The sequence below is a fragment of the Apodemus sylvaticus genome, chromosome 12 (assembly GCF_947179515.1).
Source record: "Apodemus sylvaticus chromosome 12, mApoSyl1.1, whole genome shotgun sequence".
Classification (NCBI taxonomy): domain Eukaryota; kingdom Metazoa; phylum Chordata; class Mammalia; order Rodentia; family Muridae; genus Apodemus; species Apodemus sylvaticus.
In genome coordinates, this window is record NC_067483.1 from 41253425 (window position 1) to 41272351 (window position 18927).

General features: G+C 51.5%; 1 protein-coding gene across 1 annotated transcript; it reads left to right on the forward strand.

Annotated features, from left to right (window-relative positions):
• Nucleotides 1-9933: 9933 nt before the first annotated feature.
• Syt2 (synaptotagmin 2) lies at nt 9934-16813 on the forward strand. Its single transcript, XM_052200690.1, has 8 exons — nt 9934-10120; nt 10784-10950; nt 12537-12656; nt 12973-13140; nt 13401-13568; nt 14753-14870; nt 15793-15926; nt 16548-16813. Exons 1-8 carry the CDS (start codon nt 9934-9936, stop codon nt 16752-16754), a joined length of 1269 nt encoding a protein of 422 aa, XP_052056650.1. The 3' UTR covers nt 16755-16813.
• Nucleotides 16814-18927: the final 2114 nt, after the last annotated feature.

An 18927-nucleotide genomic window follows, 5' to 3' on the forward strand; every position in this document is an offset into this window, starting at 1 on the left:
GTAGATTTCTAAAGGGTTTGTCATATTCCCTAGGTTTCGGTGACTCACTCTCCCCTGTGTATCTCCTTTTTAGTTTTTTGTTCATTTGTTTTATTTTTGTTTGCAAAATTTAGAAAACATTTTTAATGAAAGTACTTTGTATTTTAATGAAACCCAGAAAGCTATATCTGAAATAAAGGCAAAACATTTACAGCAGCCGTGGAGATAATACATGTGTTTTTTTTTTTTAACCAACAAATTTAAATGAACCAATTTGTTAAAGATTTAAGTATTTAGAAACTGTGTTTTTTTTTTTTTTTTTTAAATTCATTTCTTATTTGGGCTCAGGAAGCTACAAATCAGAATATAATTCTGGGTTTTTGCTTTTGTTCAGTGTCTGTCCCTCTCCTGCCGTCTCCGTGTGTACTTCTGCAGGTGAGCATCTCAGGGAAAGCTGAAAGCACTGATGTAATTCATCGATCTAGTTTGGGCTGCAGGCCTAGCAGAGCCTGTAGAGCCCCGTCTTGAAGAGGCCTGTGTCTGGGTCGGGGGTCCTGGTGTTCTGAAAGCCGGGTTATTCAGACAGTAGAGACTTCAGAACAGAGACTGACACCAACTAAATCACACCCGACTGAGACCGTTCAGTTAAATATACCCTTGGATTTTTATTTTACAATCTTAGTTACATTGTAAACTGAAAGGAATTTGTCCCAACAGCACCTTTGGTTTATGGACCACGTGAACGACATAAAAACACTGGCACAGGTCAGCAGCATGCGGATGCATGCATAGAGACAGGACAGACTTAAAATGCCAACGACTGTGTAACTTGTCAGCTTTAGGTTCAGGTTAATCAGGTCATGTTTCATAGTATAAGCAATCCTTAACCCCAGATCTGGACTTCCAGAGAAATGACTTTCAGTATACGTGAAATAGAGGGTTTGTAGTTTCTAAGGTACACAGCCTAACATGCGTGGTCATGGGGCTTAACCAAGGGGGCAGGCACCAATGCTAGGTTCTGAAGTTGTTGTTGTTGTTGTTATTTATTATTATTATTATTATTATTATTATTGAATGAAACAAGAGCCTTGAGCAGCCTGATTTCAGAAGTGGGGGGAGCCTAGGTGAATATCTTTTACATTTTAATGTCATAAAAGGAAGGCATACTAATGCCTAATGGTAGGCATTAGTATTACTTTAAGATTTAATAACAGCCATTTTTATTGCATTTGGAGTGAGCCCACCCAGATTTTAATTTACTGCTGATTTGGATTGCACTGCCTATAATTTTCATTGTGAAAAGGGATTTAATATAAAGATCTTTGGTAAACATTTTACCCAGTTTTGAAGCAAATCTATGTATCCAATATAAAATTTCATGGCAATTTTTATCTTATAACACTAGTGAATATTATTTTATATAGCAAATAGTATTTTAAAGTCTTATGAGGGGTTTGAAAGATGTGTTGGGGAAAGCGGGACTTGCTGTCAGGCCTGATGCCCTGGGTTGATCCCTTGAGTAGAAAGAAAGAACTGAGTGTTTCAACTTGTCCTCTGACCTCCACGTGTGCTCTGTGACATGTGTGTAACCCCACCAAACAAACAGACAGACAGACAGACAGACAAATGCTACATTTTAAAAAGCTTTATGAGATGTTCGGTAGACCCAAAGATAACATACTAATAAGTTTTGGGTTTTTTATACTTATTTATTTTATGTATGTGATTACGCTGCCACTGTCTTCAGACACACCAGAAGAGGGCATCAGATCCCATTACAGATGGTTGTGAGCCACCATGTGGTTGCTAGGAATTGAACTCAGGACCCCTGGCAGAGCAGTCAGTGCTCTTAACCCCTGAGCCACCAGCACCACTAAGAAGTTTTAAGAAATTAAGAATGCCTACGTTTTTAAGACAGGGTGCCTCTATTAGGCCTTTTAGCATAGTCCACATTTGTATACACATTTAGTCTTATTTATACACAGGCACATACAGTTTTGAAATAGGCATGCCAAAAGAGAAAATAGAAAGGAAATTTTGCACAAATTAAAGAACAGAAAAAACCTGACAGGTTCTGTTCCCCAGCTGAGTTGGGGGAGGGGTTCTAGAGACAATGACATATGATAGTCATATGCAGGCAACTATGAACACGCTTGACACAACTGTGTTAGTGAAGTAAAAAGTTTTTTCTTTCTTCCTCTGTCTTTGGAAGGAAAGGGGCTGACTCCTGGGGCATCGACAATTCGGTCTTTTGTTTGTCTTGTGTTTTGTCTGGTACCTTCAGTTCTGTCCCGTGAGTTTGTCACATCAGGGCCGCTTCCTCCAGGCTGCAGTCTGAGCACTAGGAAGGCAGTGTCTAAACACTGACGTTGTGGTCTGAAGATAAAGTTCCCGGGCTAAATATTCATTTGGTATTTTTCTTTTTCTTTCTTTTCTTTTCTTTCCTTTCCTTTCCTTTCCTTTCCTTTCCTTTCCTTTCCTTTCCTTTCCTTTCCTTTCTTTTCTTTTTTCTTTTTTTCCCCTGAGACAGGGTTTCTCTGTGTAGCCCTGGCTGTCCTGGAACTCACTCTGTAGACCAGGCTGGCCTCGAAATCAGAAATCCACCTGCCTCTGTCTCCCAAGTGCTGGGATTAAAGGCGTGCGCCACCACCACCCGGCCCTAACTATTCATTTGGGTTGGTGAGTTCTGGAATCACCTTTGGGCAGCAAGAACAGAAGGAGAATAGGCGTGGCATGAGGAACGCAGTTGTGCCCTGGGAGAGTGAGAGGAGGAAGGCAAGAGTCTCAAGTCCCCCGCGAGGCCACAGACAACCGGGCTCGAATGCAGACTGAGGCAAGGCAGTTCGTGTGTGCTGGTTCCTGGCCATGTTCTGGGGAGCTTTTCGAGAGCACCCCGACTTCCTTCTTGTATGACTGAAGTTCCACTGCTGAAGAAGGAGCACGGACTCTAACCATGCCGTGTCCAGACAGACACTTCCCTAACCATGTGTCCCTAAGGGGGTTGTAGGTGGAGGAGGGATGGGGGATGGTAACAGTGTATCCCACGGTCCTCCTCCCTCTGCTGTGTCCCACAGTCCTCCCTCTGCTGTGTCCCACAGTCCTCTTCCCTCTTTTGTGTCCCACAGTCCTCCCTCTGCTGTGTCCCACAGTCCTCCTCCCTCTGCTGTGTCCCACAGTCCTCCTCCCTCTGCTGTGCCCCACAGTCCTCCCTCTGCTGTGCCCCACAATCCTCCTCCCTCTGCTGTGTCCCACAGTCCTCCCTCTGCAGTGATCCTACAGTTTTCCTCCCTCTGTTGTGCCTCACAGTCCTCCTCCCTCTGTTGTGTCCCACAGTCCTCCTCCCTCTGTTGTGTCCCACAGTCCTCCCTCTGCTGTAACCCACAGTCCTCCCTCCTCCTTTTCAGGTAAGATGGACCGACTAAGAGGATATGGAGGTGGCCTGGAGTTCTGCAGAGTGGAACAGAACATGTTCCCTGAGTCCTGTTGCCCACCATTTCTGTTTAAGAAGTGGGCTTTGAACCCCAGCGGGGCATATGTAGGCGACAGACATTGTCCTTTCTCTTTGCACCATCCCCCCCCCCCCCATCCTCCACCTCCATCCCCCACCCCTGGGGAAGCTTCTGATCTCTTCTGCCTGTTCTTACCAGACCTGTCCGGCTGCAGGATGATGTTGTTTAATTTCCCCATCACCCACACCCAGCTTGTACTGAGACCAGAGCCGATCACACGGAAACAAACAATCGGTTCCTCTCCCTTTGTGCTTTCCTTGTCCCAGTGCTTGAGGCTGAAGAGTCCCGCGGGGTCCAAGGGACAGGGTTAGGGGAAGAGACAAGCGTTGTGGCCTCTGGAGAGAGGCATTCCTCATGCCCACTCCAAGGCCTCACAGACTTCTGATGGTTAGAGCTCTCTTCATCCTGTGTTGCCCGGGCATCCCACGGCAGGTCTGAGAGTAGCCGCAGGAGGACCGGAAGCTCTGCTCTGGTTTGGATCGCCCACACTTACTCGCTCCCCCGTCAGGATCCGAACCAATGCTTACCTTGTCTCTCTCAGAACAGAGTCCTGTGGTCCAGTCCCTGCTGTGACAGCTGCGGGGCGAGTTCTTTTCTCTTGGTGAATTAAGATAATTTTCTCAAGAAGTGGGGAGCAACCAATAAAATTCCCCAGCTCTTGGGCTGTTCTGTCAGAGATGACAGGGAGTTTTATGAATGGCTTTGGCTTTTTTATTTAGTTTTAAATTGTCATGCAGGTTAAAAGTGCAAATAGGTAGCTCCCCCCACCTCCTTTGGACCTCATATTCCGAAGACCGTCTTGTCACCTGGGAAATGATCTCAGTGTTGTTGGGGATAATCTGCAGAAAAGGAACACGGAGGAATTGAATGCACGTAGGGTATAATGAAATAAACAAGGCACTGATGGAGTGATGCGGGCGGGCAGAGTTAGCCAAGAGTTTCCTGGGAGTCAGCATGTGAAGCCGGCTGGCTTTAGGACCCTAAGGGAGACAAGAGTCCATGCGGGTCTCTGTGGGGGCGGGGGACTATGACTGTGGGATAGGCTGCGGGGGTAAGAGCCTCAGCAGTACCCTGTCCAGAGCCCTGCCCGCCTCTCCCGCCATCTTGATGGGTGCTGGGGAAGGTGGAAGGAAGGAAGAAGAGAAGAGACCCAGTGGCTGTCGACAGCCCAGGAGAATGTGATTGTGGTGTGGTCCCATTAGCACCAGCATGGCCGCCCCCTTTTTGGTCACCCATGTTATCAGGGACATTGTGGTCATCATCAGTCAACTCCATGAATTTCCCAGATTCAGCCAATCTGAAATGCCGCTCTGCTATACAGTCGACACACAGTGTATGCATCACTGCCTCAGCTTACACCCCAGGAGGGTGGGAGAGGAGGGCCAGGCATATCATTGGCTCTTGGCCAACGGGCTATGGGAAAAGACGGGAAGGGACAGGCGTCCCCATGCTACCTGTGTGTGGGAGCTTGCCCACATCCAAGTGCTCTGGGCAAAGAAGGAAGGAAGGAGGGAAGGAAGGAAGGAGGGAGGGAAGGAGGGAAGGAAGGAGGGAAGGAAGGAAGGAGGGAGGGAGGGAAGGAGGGAAGGAAGGAGGGAAGGAAGGAAGGAGGGAAGGAAGGAAGGAAGGAAGGAGGGAGGGAAGGAGGGAAGGAAGGAAGGAAGGAAGGAGGGAGGGAGGGAAGGAAGGAAGGAGGGAGGGAAGGAAGGAAGGAAGGAAGGAGGGAGGGAAGGAAGGAAGGAAGGAAGGAGGGAGGAAGGGAAGGAAGGAAGGAGGGAAGGAAGGAAGGAAGGAAGGAGGGAAGGAAGGAAGGAGGGAGGGAAGGAAGGAAGGAAGGAAGGAGGGAGGGAAGGAAGGAAGGAAGGAAGGAGGGAGGGAAGGAAGGAAGGAAGGAGGGAGGGAAGGAGGGAAGGAAGGAGGGAAGGAAGGAAGGAGGGAAGGAAGGAAGGAAGGAAGGAGGGAAGGAAGGAAGGAGGGAAGGAAGGAGGGAGGGAAGGAAGGAGGGAGGGAAGGAAGGAGGGAGGGAAGGAAGGAGGGAGGGAAGGAAGGAGGGAGGGAAGGAAGGAGGGAAGGAAGGAAGGAGAGAAGGAAGGAAGGAGGGAAGGAAGGAAGGAGGGAAGGAAGGAAGGAGGGAAGGAAGGAGGGAGGGAAGGAAGGAGGGAGGGAAGGAAGGAAGGAAGGAAGGAAGGAAGGAGGGAAGGAAGGAAGGAAGGAGGGAAGGAAGGAAGGAAGGAGGGAAGGAAGGAAGGAAGGAGGGAAGGAAGGAAGGAAGGAGGGAAGGAAGGAGGGAAGGAAGGAAGGAGGGAGGGAAGGAAGGAAGGGAGGAGGGAAGGAAGGAAGGAAGGAAGGAGGGAGGGAAGGAAGGAAGGAGGGAGGAAGGAAGGAAGGAAGGAGGGAGGGAAGGAAGGAAGGAAGGAGGGAGGGAAGGAAGGAAGGAAGGAGGGAGGGAAGGAAGGAAGGAAGGAGGGAAGGAAGGAAGGAAGGAGGGAAGGAAGGAGGGAGGGAAGGAAGGAAGGAGGGAAGGAAGGAAGGAAGGAAGGAGGGAGGGAAGGAAGGAAGGAAGGAGGGAAGGAAGGAAGGTGGGAGGGAAGGAAGGAAGGAAGGAAGGAGGGAGGGAAGGAAGGAAGGAAGGAGGGAGGGAAGGAAGGAAGGAAGGAGGGAGGGAGGGAAGGAAGGAAGGAGGGAAGGAAGGAAGGAGGGAGGGAAGGAAGGAAGGAAGGAGGGAAGGAAGGAGGGAGGGAAGGAAGGAAGGAAGGAGGGAAGGAAGGAAGGAAGGAAGGAGGGAAGGAAGGAAGGAAGGAGGGAAGGAAGGAAGGAAGGAAGGAGGGAAGGAAGGAAGGAAGGAGGGAAGGAAGGAAGGAAGGAAGGAGGGAGGGAAGGAAGGAAGGAAGGAAGGAGGGAGGGAAGGAAGGAAGGAAGGAAGGAGGGAGGGAGGGAAGGAAGGAAGGAAGGAGGGAAGGAAGGAGGGAGGGAAGGAAGGAAGGAGGGAAGGAAGGAAGGAAGGAAGGAGGGAGGGAAGGAAGGAAGGAAGGAGGGAAGGAAGGAGGGAGGGAAGGAAGGAAGGAGGGAAGGAAGGAAGGAAGGAAGGAGGGAGGGAAGGAAGGAGGGAAGGAGGGAAGGAAGGAGGGAGGGAAGGAGGGAAGGAAGGAGGGAAGGAAGGAAGGAGGGAAGGAAGGAAGGAGGGAGGGAAGGAAGGAAGGAAGGAGGGAAGGAGGGAGGGAAGGAAGGAAGGAGGGAGGAAGGAAGGAAGGAAGGAGGGAAGGAAGGAGGGAGGGAAGGAAGGAAGGAAGGAGGGAAGGAAGGAAGGAAGGAGGGAAGGAAGGAAGGAGGGAGGGAAGGAAGGAAGGAAGGAAGGAGGGAAGGAAGGAAGGAGGGAAGGAAGGAGGGAAGGAAGGAGGGAGGGAAGGAAGGAGGGAAGGAAGGAGGGAAGGAAGGAAGGAAGGAGGGAGGGAGGGAAGGAAGGAGGGAAGGAGGGAAGGAAGGAAGGAGGGAAGGAGGGAAGGAAGGAAGGAAGGAGGGAAGGAAGGAGGGAAGGAAGGAAGGAAGGAGGGAAGGAAGGAAGGAGGGAAGGAAGGAAGGAAGGAGGGAAGGAAGGAAGGAAGGAAGGAAGGAGGGAGGGAAGGAAGGAGGGAAGGAAGGAAGGAAGGAGGGAGGGAAGGAAGGAAGGAAGGAGGGAAGGAGGGAGGGAAGGAGGAAAGGAAGGAGGGAAGGAAGGAAGGAAGGAGGGAGGGAAGGAAGGAAGGAAGGAGGGAAGGAAGGAAGGAAGGAGGGAGTGAAGGAAGGAAGGAGGGAGTGAAGGAAGGAAGGAGGGAGGGAAGGAAGAAAGGAAGGAGGGAAGGAAGGAAGGAAGGAGGGAAGGAAGGAAGGTGGGAGGGAAGGAAGGAAGGAAGGAGGGAAGGAAGGAAGGTGGGAGGGAAGGAAGGAAGGAGGGAAGGAAGGAAGGAGGGAAGGAGGGAGGGAGGGAGAAACAGCACCTATCTTACCTCCTGGCTTGACAGCTGATTCAGACACAAATCTGCGTCCAGGGCTTACCTGCTGAGACTTCAGGATCTTGTGACCCAGAACAATAAATTAGACAAGGGACACATAGAAGTAGGAATGGAGCCAGTTTATTAAGAGAGGAAAAAGGCCCCGCTAAAGGTGGAAGCAGGCTAGTGATTTGGGAAGACGGATTGTCCAGTGCTGTGGATTTAGGCATTTACATAGCACCTGCTTTCTGATATTGGTGCTGTGGGCATGTCTCAAGCACGCTCTGCTCTGTTTGTTACATGTGGCCAGAACGATGCTGCTTGCTGTGTCGAATGGACAGTCACATGACCCCTTCCTTCCACATCACAAATACCCACCACCCAATGTGGCTGTGGACCTTAGTGCAAGAGCTAAATTTATAATTGAAACGCTAAGATAAATCTGTGTGACCACTGAAAAATCTGCCACACCACTGAAAGCAAGCAAGCAAAGAACTAGACTTCATCAAAATTAAAGACTTTTGTATCTTAAAGTTCATCACAAGGAAATAGAAAGACAACCTGAAGGTTAAAGAATCGTTTTGTAAATCATGTGTCTGATGCTCACTTGTTCTCGGTGGGGCAGAGACACTGCCGCTGTCTCTCACAGCAGCACGGGTAGGGAATGCCACCTGTCAGACCATAACTCCCTCTCTGACAGGAAGCTGAGGTCCAGAACCTGTGAAGGACATTGTTCAACAATAAAAAGACAACTATTTAAAAAGGGAGAATAGATTCCTCAAGCTGTCCTCTGATCTCCACAGTTACACAGTGGCACAGATGTGCCCTGCCTAGTTTTTTTTAATTGGCAAAGAATTTGAATAGACATTTTTCCTAAAGAAAATGCGGCTCAGAAGTTAAGAGTCTGCTCTTCCAAAGGTCCTGAGTTCAATTCCCAGCAACCACATGGTGGCTCACAACCATCATAGGATCTGATGCCCTCTTCTGGTGTGTCTGAAGACAGCGACAGTGTACTTACATACATACATACATACATACATACATACATACATACATACATTAATTATCGAATGGCTGATGGGTAGTATCCTGCTGCCCACCAGTCCGTAGGGAAATACAAGTCATAACGACAAACAGGAGAAGCAAACAAGCCAGATGTCAAGACATCTTAGGACAGTGCGTATGCGACACAGAAGCAGCCAGTGTGAACACAGCACAACACAGCCCTGTCCTGTCGGGACATGAGCTGAAGAGGCCCGGCCCTTTGCGAAGGAGAAGAGTGTCAGAGAGTACACACAGAGCAGGGGAGAGTTTGCGAGCTCAGGAGAGCACAGCTTTAAATGAAGACCAGGGTTTATGCTCATCTTGCTATAGACGTGTATATATAGATATGTGGTTATAGCTACATATATATGCATAATATATATAGCATATATATCATGTTATATAATATGTATATGTAGTTATATATATATTATACATACATGTGTGCTGAGTACAGAACTTGGGCCAGCACCTGCTAAGCAAGTGCTACCATTTAACTCTTCCTCCCGCCACATAGCACTGGCCTGAAATGGAGTGAAAACCTCTCGGTACCACCATGAACAGTAGGAGATTATTCAGTCACTTAGTGATGAAGACAAAATGGACTCATAAAGGAAAAGAGAAATCAGAGTGCCAACGGATGTGTGGCATGATCTAGACACGGGAGACAGAATGGAAACGGGCACAAGATGCGCCAAGGATCTTAGTTCTCTGGTTGGTGGGATCGTTGGGTCCCCTCGTGTCTCTGCCTCTGCCTTTCTTCCCCTCTCCTCCGGTTTCCCGTCTTCAGTGAATGCCCCCTCTTTGCTGTAGGGCTGTTGGGAGGAGCAGGGTTAGAGCAATGATCTGAACAGGTCCAGAGCAAGGGCTGGAGGCCAGGGGGCCATGGTGCTGGTTGAGCCATTCTGTGGAAGTCAGGGAGCACCGAGGAGGAACACTGAGGAGGACCTCTGTGAGAGCCTTGCTCCTCCCGAGAGCTGCGGGAGGTTGGATGTGAACGGCCCAGGAAAGCAGCATTGGCTTCAGAGCCAGGCAGAGTCTGTCAGGCTGGGTTCCCACCGGCAGCCGGGTGGCCTCAGGACAGTTTAATCTCTGAGCCAGTTTCCCCGGCTGTTAAGTGAGAAGAATGTAAAGAAAACAAACAAGAACAACAAAAGAACCTCAGGTTGTTTGGTTGTAGGGGCTCACACACACAGCAGGTACCTGTCAAGGCCCCACGCACGATGGTCCTGCGCATGTCCACATTACTGAGGGCTGTTGTCTGTGCACTCTGTGAACACGGCTGTTGTCTCTGCACTCTGTGAACACTACACCACAGAGGGAGAAGCAGCCTTTGCCTTTGGCTTAGAAATGGTTCCTGGTCCTTTGTGCAGAGCCTCTGGGATATTTACCCTGCCTTCTTCCTCTCACCCCCAGCTATCCCCTCTGCCGCCATGAGAAACATCTTCAAGAGGAACCAGGAGCCCATTGTGGCTCCGGCCACCACCACTGCCACCATGCCCCTTGTGCCCGCTGCGCCTGCCGACAACTCTACGGAGAGCACGGGCACTGGCGAGAGCCAAGAAGACATGTTCGCCAAGCTGAAGGAGAAATTCTTCAATGAGATCAACAAGATCCCCTGTGAGTGGCCCTGTGGCCAGGAGGGTTACTGGGCTAGCCTGGAGGCCTATGACAGGCCAGGGAGGATTACTGGGCTAGCCTGGGGCCTATGACAGGCCAGGAGGGTTACTGGGCTAGCCTGGGGCCTATGACAGGCCAGAGGGCGTGGGGAGGCACTGGAACGGGATCTGCTGGCTTCTTTCTTTGGGTCTCGGTTTGGACTGTTCCTGCAGAGGCATGGGTTGGGAGTGTGATCTGAAATCAATGAAAGGCACCAAGGGAGTTTATGTTACACACTCTAAGCTACAGGGGCCGAGTTCAAGTACAACTTTAAAATCCCTCCTCAAAAAAGCTGAAGATAAAAGGTGAAATATACAGTATTATTCAGGGTTTCAGCAGCATATAGAAACTGCTTTACTTTGGAGTGTGGAAAATGAGGCTTTGAGAACTCCTGGAAAAGGCTCTCTGTGTGGAACCAGGGTGGGCTTTGCAGGGTCAGCCACACAGGTGGGACAGGGCTTCAGGCATCACAGGGAGTGGGGTAGGTGTGCTCCAGCCCCTCTGGCTAAGCAAGGCCAGCCTTCTGGGAGAACTAGAGCTCAGAAAACCTACCTCTGGGGGAGTCCCAGTCCCAGGGCTGGTGAGGCTCGGAAAGTTTAACGCTGGGGCGCTCTGTGTCGGCAGTGCCCCCCTGGGCTCTGATCGCCATGGCTGTGGTCGCCGGCCTCCTGCTGCTCACCTGCTGCTTCTGTATCTGTAAGAAGTGCTGCTGCAAGAAGAAGAAGAACAAGAAGGAGAAGGGCAAAGGCATGAAGAACGCCATGAACATGAAGGACATGAAAGGGGGCCAGGTAGGACGCTGGGGTGGGGCAGGGTGGGGCAGGGTGGGGCAGGGCGGGGCAGAGAGGGGGCCCTGCCCAGCTTTCCTGGTGCTGCAAGGTGTGGCAAAGGCTTCTGGGCTTCCACAGCTAAACCACTACCTCCTCTGTATGAGCTGTTCCCGCAGCCTCTAAGCAGTGGCCATACCCTCCACATGGGCCCCAGGGCCCGCACCTGTGTTACCTGGTCATCCACCCCGGGCTGGAGGGGAGGGGACTTACCCGAGTGAAACAAGGGAACAATGTATGACTCCCAAGGGGGCCACTGGGACAGAGCGCTAGACACCCATGATGTTCATCAGGAAGGCAGCAGGGGAATTTTCCTGCCGGGAGAGACAGAAGGACAGATCCATCTAGCTGGGCGGGGGCGGGGCTCAGATGAGTCCCAGTCAGGTTCTAAGGCACCTGGACAGGACCACGTGGCATCCATCACGATCAGATAATGGTGTTTCAACCCCAGCTGGTTGGTGTTGGTTTCAGCAGGTCCCTTGACAAATCGGTGCCTCCTCAAAGTTCAGCCTGGGCCTTCACTGTCTTCACTGTTGTCTGTCTGGGAAGGACTGGGGGAAGTCTTTTCTCAAGGTGTCATCCTGAAGGCTGGGAGGAGGGACTGAAGCCCAACTCCAGCCAAGGGTCATGATGGCCTTTGAATGCTCACATGTCTGTGTGCCTATTGGTCTTCCAAGCCCACACACAGTGTGTGTGTGTGTGTGTGTGTGTGTGTGTGTGCGTGGATGGTGTGTATGTTTGCCCATGTGTTAGGTATGTATATGCATGTATGCATGTGTATGTGCATGCATGTGTGTTCCTGCGTATACACATATGTGTGCCTATTGGTCTTCCAAGCCCACACACAGTGTGTGTGTGTGTGTGTGTGTGTGTGCGTGGATGGTGTGTATGTTTGCCCATGTGTTAGGTATGTATATGCATGTATGCATGTGTATGTGCATGCATGTGTGTTCCTGCGTATACACATATGTGTGTGTAAGCATGTATGCATGCAACCCAGCCTGATCTCACCAAGTAGCCATGACTTCAGGAGCTCGTGGGAGTGGAAGGATTTTCTCTTATACCACTTCCCTCTCTTTCTGCCTCTCTGGACTCGCCCTGTTCCTGACTGGACTGCAATCTTGGTATGTCTCGTCCAGGTTGGGTAAATCTGAGCTGGGTAAAGGTCTGAGAGGGTTTTACGAGGGAAGAGCGCCCCCTGCCTCTAGAAGCTGCTTGGCCTGAGGCGTGGCACCTGACCACACAGCGGGGAGAGATTCTTGGCACAAGCCAGAGTCATAGCTTCCAAGCGTGGGGCTATGGCCTGCCTGGGGTGTCCTGTGAGCTGTGGGGAGCTGAGCCCTGCACAGGCCACGCTGTCCTACCTCGCATGCTGCCTGCCTTGTACCCTAAGGCAACACAGGCCCCAGCCAGGCCCCAGCCAGTGGATCTCCCCACGGCATCCCTGGGAAGTGAGTCGCGCTTGGGGGCTTTGAGGTGGCTTCTGCTGTCTGTGCGAGGGGCTGTTCTGCTTCTCCTTTAAACTCTCTCCCTGCCTGCAGCTCTCCTAGGATGACGACGATGCAGAGACAGGCCTGACAGAGGGAGAAGGCGAAGGCGAGGAGGAGAAAGAACCAGAGAACCTGGGCAAATTGCAGTTTTCCCTGGACTATGATTTCCAGGCCAACCAGGTGTGTGGGCCTGGGGAACGGGACAGGGTGTGGGTCGAAGCGGTTACCCTAGAGACAGGTAGGCCTTGTGTGCCTTTCTGAGGAGTGGGACAGTTGGAAGCCACAGGACAGATATATCTTTAACCTTGAACCTGGCTTTCACCATAAGCCTTTACTGGGGAAAGTCTTAGATGAACTCTGTTATTAACTTACAGGCTGAGCTTGGCCTAGCCACACTCCCAAGATTCCCCCTGGGGTGTTGGCAGGAGCCGGGTCTGGGACTAGATCTGGTGCTGGAGCTGTCCAGAGGCTCAGACACGCCCTCTTTCTTCCACAGCTCACCGTGGGTGTCCTGCAGGCTGCCGAACTCCCTGCCCTGGACATGGGCGGCACATCAGACCCTTATGTCAAAGTCTTCCTCCTCCCAGACAAGAAGAAGAAATATGAGACCAAGGTGCACCGGAAGACACTGAACCCAGCCTTCAACGAGACTTTCACTTTCAAGGTGATGAAGCCGACGGCTCAGGCTCCCTCTGCCCCTGGGTTCTGCACACCTTGCCCTGGTCCTCAGCTGTTGCCCTGAGATATGCTCGGTATGGCGCAGTATCAGGCTGGAGTAGCCTCCCTTCCATCTCACATGCTGGTTTTTTTTTTTTACAGTCTGCCTGGTACCTGTGAGCCACACAGGCCCACCACGCTCCAGGGTCTTCCCATAGCATCCCCTGCAAGTGATGAAGCCACTTTGACCCCATCTGTGTCCTACAGGTGCCATACCAGGAGTTAGGAGGCAAAACCCTGGTGATGGCTATCTATGACTTCGACCGCTTCTCTAAGCACGACATTATCGGGGAGGTCAAAGTGCCCATGAACACGGTGGACCTCGGCCAGCCCATTGAGGAATGGAGAGACCTGCAGGGCGGAGAGAAAGAAGAGGTAGGAAGGGAGAGAGACCAGGCTTCCCAGCACTGCCTGAGGCTCGCTCTGCCACATGTATAACAGGCAGGGCGGCCGTTTGAGTCGGGTCTGCTGGTGAAGAGTCCAGCTCCCCACTGGCTCGCTGATGATCAAGGCTTTGGTGCCTTCCTTCAGATGCTTCCAGCTGGGAATGAACTGCCCATAAGAAGCGCCGTGCCTGGTGCCTGGTGTCTGTCAAGCGAGCCATGGAATAAGGACGCCATTATCATTTTTCCTTTTAAGATCCCACTGTCCATCAGACTCTGTGCCTCAGTTTACCCACCAGAAATGCCAGCCTTGATTCTGTAGGATTCTCAGTGTTTGGCTTGGCTTTAAGTCACAGCCATCAACCCCTCATTCCCTGTGTGCCAGCACTGCCCTCGCAGCTAGTGTGCTGCCGTGTCAGCACTGGTAACCTGTTTCAGCCTGCACGGTGTTCAGTGGAGGTGCGGGATAAACGCTCTTGAACTCCTTCCATAGATGGGCTTTGCCTGTTGTCAGGGATGAAGGTCTGCATCCTGAAGGAGGGCATGAATGGTTGGTCTTATCTTTACCTTGACAGTTCCATCCCTGAGGAACTGGGGTCTGGCAGGGCCTTAGGCCAGGAGTCCAGAGACCTCTCCTGCCCAAAGCTATGCTGCTGTCTGATTCTGAGGAACAGGTCTCCCTGGCAACCTGGATTTCTTGTTAGTTACAAAGTGTCCCTGCCTTGTCACACAAAGGTTTAAGTGATATAATATATGGAAAGGAAAATGGTCTGAGAATCACATCACCCTGCAAGCCCCATAGCAAAGGATGGCAGGGAGCAGGGGTGATCAGGGAAGAAGCTCCCTAACCACTTGGCCACCCAGCACTTGCTTCTTGTGCCCCTTTCACACAGTTTGGCGGGCATCTGCGCATACCCTACATACATCAGGCCTGCCAGGTCCTTCTACTATAGCCCGTCCTCTGCCTTCTTGAATGTCAGCTTCCCCAGGCCATGGCTGCGAACTGCAGTATGAGGTACTGATGTCAGAGGCTGGAGACCACCTCTGCTACAGATGTGGGAGCTGAGGACGAGGCAGAAATCACCGCGTTGCCAGTCTTGGCGAGATGGGGTCAGTCACACTAGAGGCCACTGTGATAGCTGAAGTGACCTAAATCCTGCTTCTTCCCCTGGACAGCCAGAGAAGCTGGGTGACATCTGCACCTCCTTGCGCTATGTGCCAACTGCTGGGAAGCTCACCGTCTGTATCCTGGAGGCCAAGAACTTGAAGAAGATGGATGTAGGGGGCCTTTCAGGTGATGCAGAACCACTGGGAGCCAGTGTGTGGCAGCAGTGAGCCAGTCGCCGCTCTGAGTCCCCAGGGAGAATAGAAAGTCTCACCTGATTTGAGCTACAGGCTTTCCTGTCCTCCCCAGCTGTCTGTCCATACCTGAGCGTCTTCCCATAAATAACCCTCTGGCCATGCTCCGTGGGCCACAGAGGAGAAGATGGAAGAATTTCATTCTCCAAATAAGCTAACGACCCAGAACTTTTCTCAGAAAGTGTCAGAAGAGGCAGGCAGGGCATGGGGCTTAAACCAAAGTCAGTCTTTCTGCTCTGCCACCAGAGTAGGAGATACTTTTCCAGAAGAGGCTGCAGGCTCTGTCAACTCTCTTCCGGAAGTGGATGCTGTTGGTTTCAGATTTACCTGGCAGTATATCCAACACAGGGCTAGCCTGTGCCACAGGGAGCTAATGGTAAAGCTTACTACCCCTGCTGGGCCTTCTCAGACAGTGAGCCTTACAGCTGGGTTTTGCCTCTGTCACTGGCCAAACTTGTGACCTTGGACTGATCATCTCCTCAGATTCTCATCGGCCAAGTTAGGGAGACGGGATGTGCAGGGTCAGGCTTGGCAAAAGTGTGCTTTGCCTTTCTTGCCTCTTAGTCACCTCCTGGCGCAGGCACCTGTCCAGTTAGTCCCTACCCTTCCTTACAAGGCCTTTCTTAAACTCAGATGTTGTTCCCCTGACTTCGTGCACTAGGAACCTATAAGTGAGCAGTTAGAGATAGCCCAATACTTTTCCTACCCGGGACCCACATGTCTCCCTCTGCTTCTGGGACTTCCTGTCCCTCCTCTGGGCTTCCCAGTGGCCTGGTTTCAGCAGGGTGGAGACTGGGGAGCACTGGGGGGGCGGTGTCGGAGCTGAGGCATCGCTTGGGTTGGGACTGTCTCTGCAGACCCCTACGTGAAAATCCACCTGATGCAGAACGGCAAGAGACTCAAGAAAAAGAAGACGACGGTGAAGAAGAAGACCCTGAACCCCTACTTCAACGAGTCCTTCAGCTTTGAGATCCCCTTCGAGCAGATCCAGGTGCTTAAGCCTTGAGGGCCTTGGGTTCTTGGGCGCTGAGCTAACCAGACAAGGATGGGGGGTCAGTTAGAGGTCAGCCACGGGCCGGGTGCATTCCAGTGGGGAGGGCTCTGGGTCTGGCAGTGCTGGGGTGGGGCCCTGTTGAGGACCCTTCTGAAGGGCCTCCATTATCTGAACTTGAACTGATTTTAAAACATTATATATTTTTGTATATCCATACCATTTATAGTATAGACTGACAGGCAAGAATACGTATTTAAAAAGTCATTTGTATTTGAGAAACAGTTTGGTGTTTTTTATTATGTATCCACTGACCTCATTAGAGGCCACACCCCTTCCATAAGGTCTCACAGTGCCTAGAGCGTGGTGTGTGTTCAAGTACACCTGCTGGCAGAAATATAGGTTGCTTAAAAAAAAAAAAGCGGTGGCCTCTACACTGAAATTTAACTGGAGTTGGACTAGAAGCCAGGAACCTAGAGGCATTTCCTGCCTTATCATTTGCAGTGCAGGGGACAGGGCACGTCACAGGCTCCCACTTCTCCTCTGAATTGCGGGTGACAGGACACGTCACGGGCTCCCACTTCTCCTCTGAAGCCCTTCCTTCCTTTGCTTGCTTTGCAGAAAGTCCAGGTGGTCGTCACCGTGCTTGACTACGACAAGCTGGGCAAGAACGAAGCCATCGGGAAGATCTTCGTGGGCAGCAACGCCACAGGCACGGAGCTGCGGCACTGGTCCGACATGCTGGCCAACCCCCGGAGGCCCATCGCCCAGTGGCACTCTCTTAAGCCTGAGGAAGAAGTGGATGCTCTTCTGGGCAAGAACAAGTAGGCTACAGCAGCTGGGGCCACGCCCCCGAGGACACTGACGAGATCCAGAGCTATCAATACCTCAGTTATGCGACCTTAGAGGTTTCTTCATTTGTTTGCGGTGTGTCCTGTTTTTCCTTCCTTTTTTTTTCTTTTTAAAGACCAACTTCCTTTTGGTGGCTGTGTGAAGAGAGTCCCCTAAGACGTGAAAGAGAAGCCTGGCTCTGTTCTTGGCCTAGGAGCGATCCTTGTTGCATGCCTACATCACGGTTTCCCCTCACCCCAAGTGGGGCCCTCTACTGTCAGAGTTGAAGCACTTCCTGCTTTTCCTGGGTGTTGGACCAACAAAAACGGCAAGCACATTCTGTTTCCTTGACTGTGAAAGCAACATAGTGGCCAGCAGTAGTGTGTGTGTGTGTGTGTGTGTGTGTGTGTGTGTACGTGTGTGTACATGTGTCCATCCATCCCCACCTGCCTCTGTTTTGAACATCTCTCTTCATTTCTGGAATGAGCCTCAGACAATGACGGCATGTGAGAGGAGGAAGTCTTCAGAGACTCCAAGGTAAACAAAGCCCACTGCCTAAGTGGGTGGGCGCCTGATGCTCTCATAGTCCTTGCGAATGGCCATTTGGAAGGCGGCACGACATGATACTGGGTGTTTTCAGATCTAGGACCAAAGCCCTTGATGCCATCACAGACTCCTTCTTGTCAGTCATGGCTTACCCCCCAGGAGTGGGGTTTTGGGGACATTCATGGAAATAAACTATTCACTAGATTTGTCGGACTCTACCAGGGACCACCAGCCCCGGGACGTCACCCTTGTTGACAACATCAAACTTTGAAGAAACAGAAGTCCCGTTACTCGGAAAGCCTACAGTTTAGCTCCTGGATCTTTGCCTCGTCCAGTGGGGAGCCGAGGCTTCCCCCTCTGCAGAGTGCAAGCTGCGCGTTCATTTGCATCCACGTATCATCTTGCTTTTGCCTCTGTTTCCCTTTTTGCGTAAGTGGAAAAATACCGTCTGAAGTCAAGTGCTTTGCACAGAGCCAGAGACCTGTTAGAGGGATGCTTGAGCGTTTAGTTCCCTTGAGGTCCAGGTAAGGAGGAGGTGTCGAGAAGGGGAGCTCAGGTGGACAGCGGTGAGCTGGATAGTGCAGACACCTCCCAGTTCCCCTTCCTGACCTTCTGGACCCTCTGACCCTCAGTGATGGTAGCTGGAGAGGCCCAGACGGACCTGTGGAGAGGCCTTGTCCTTCCATTCCTTAGAGACAGTTTTCTCTGAATGCCAGGAAACACAGGGCATTCATTTCAAATGGGAGGCAGAGAAAACGTGCTAAGGTTTGTACCCTGTGTTCAGTTTGCATTTCCTCCCTGTTCCCGACTTGTCCCCAGCGTTGATAAAAGCCATATCTATGTTAGTGAGGCTTGCACTAAGTACCCTTCACAACCTTCCGCCTGGGCAGGGGCTTAGGCTCTGTGGAGCCAGAGGCTGCTCCTTTTCCTTGGTTTTGCATTTGTTCTTGATTCTCTCAGGCCCTTGTTCTCTTACCACAGGAAATATAGGGCTTTCCTGAAGCCTGTGGGGGTGGGGCGGGGCGGGGGCGGGGCCGGGCCGGGGCCATGCTCTTCAACAGCAAACCTGGCAGGACTTCTGCTCTGCCCCCCATCTGGGCCCTTCTGCTTCTTGTAGGTCTCAGAGATGGATGGTGTTGTAGAGTTTGGCTTTGAGAACCCAGCATGGAGGAGGCACAGTGTCTTAATTTTAGGGAAAATGGGGGCTGTGTGGGCTTGCTTTGCTTTTTTTTTTTTGGTGTAAGTAGGGAGTGAGGTAACACTTCTACCAGAAACAGACTGTGAAGTAGGTTGGACCTGCCTCTTTTAGAGAGCCTTTTGCTATTGGCCCTTGGTACGTAGGAAGTTGTGTATTTCATATATGCTCTGTATGTGTGTTTATGCTAAATACTGAGAAAGGAGGGCTCTGGATGAATTATGGGCTGTAGTCCTTGGGACCAGAGTTCTGGTCCTGTTGAGCCACCGGATACACTCAGAGTTCAGGTGGTTAGAGAGTACCAGGGTTCTGGTACGGACATCTGATGTCACTGGATTCTTTTTCTGTGGAATTTTGGTGCTTTCCCGGTCCCTCCCCATACTGGCTTTTCTCACCCACATTCCGCCCATTCACAGAAACTCCCCTGAC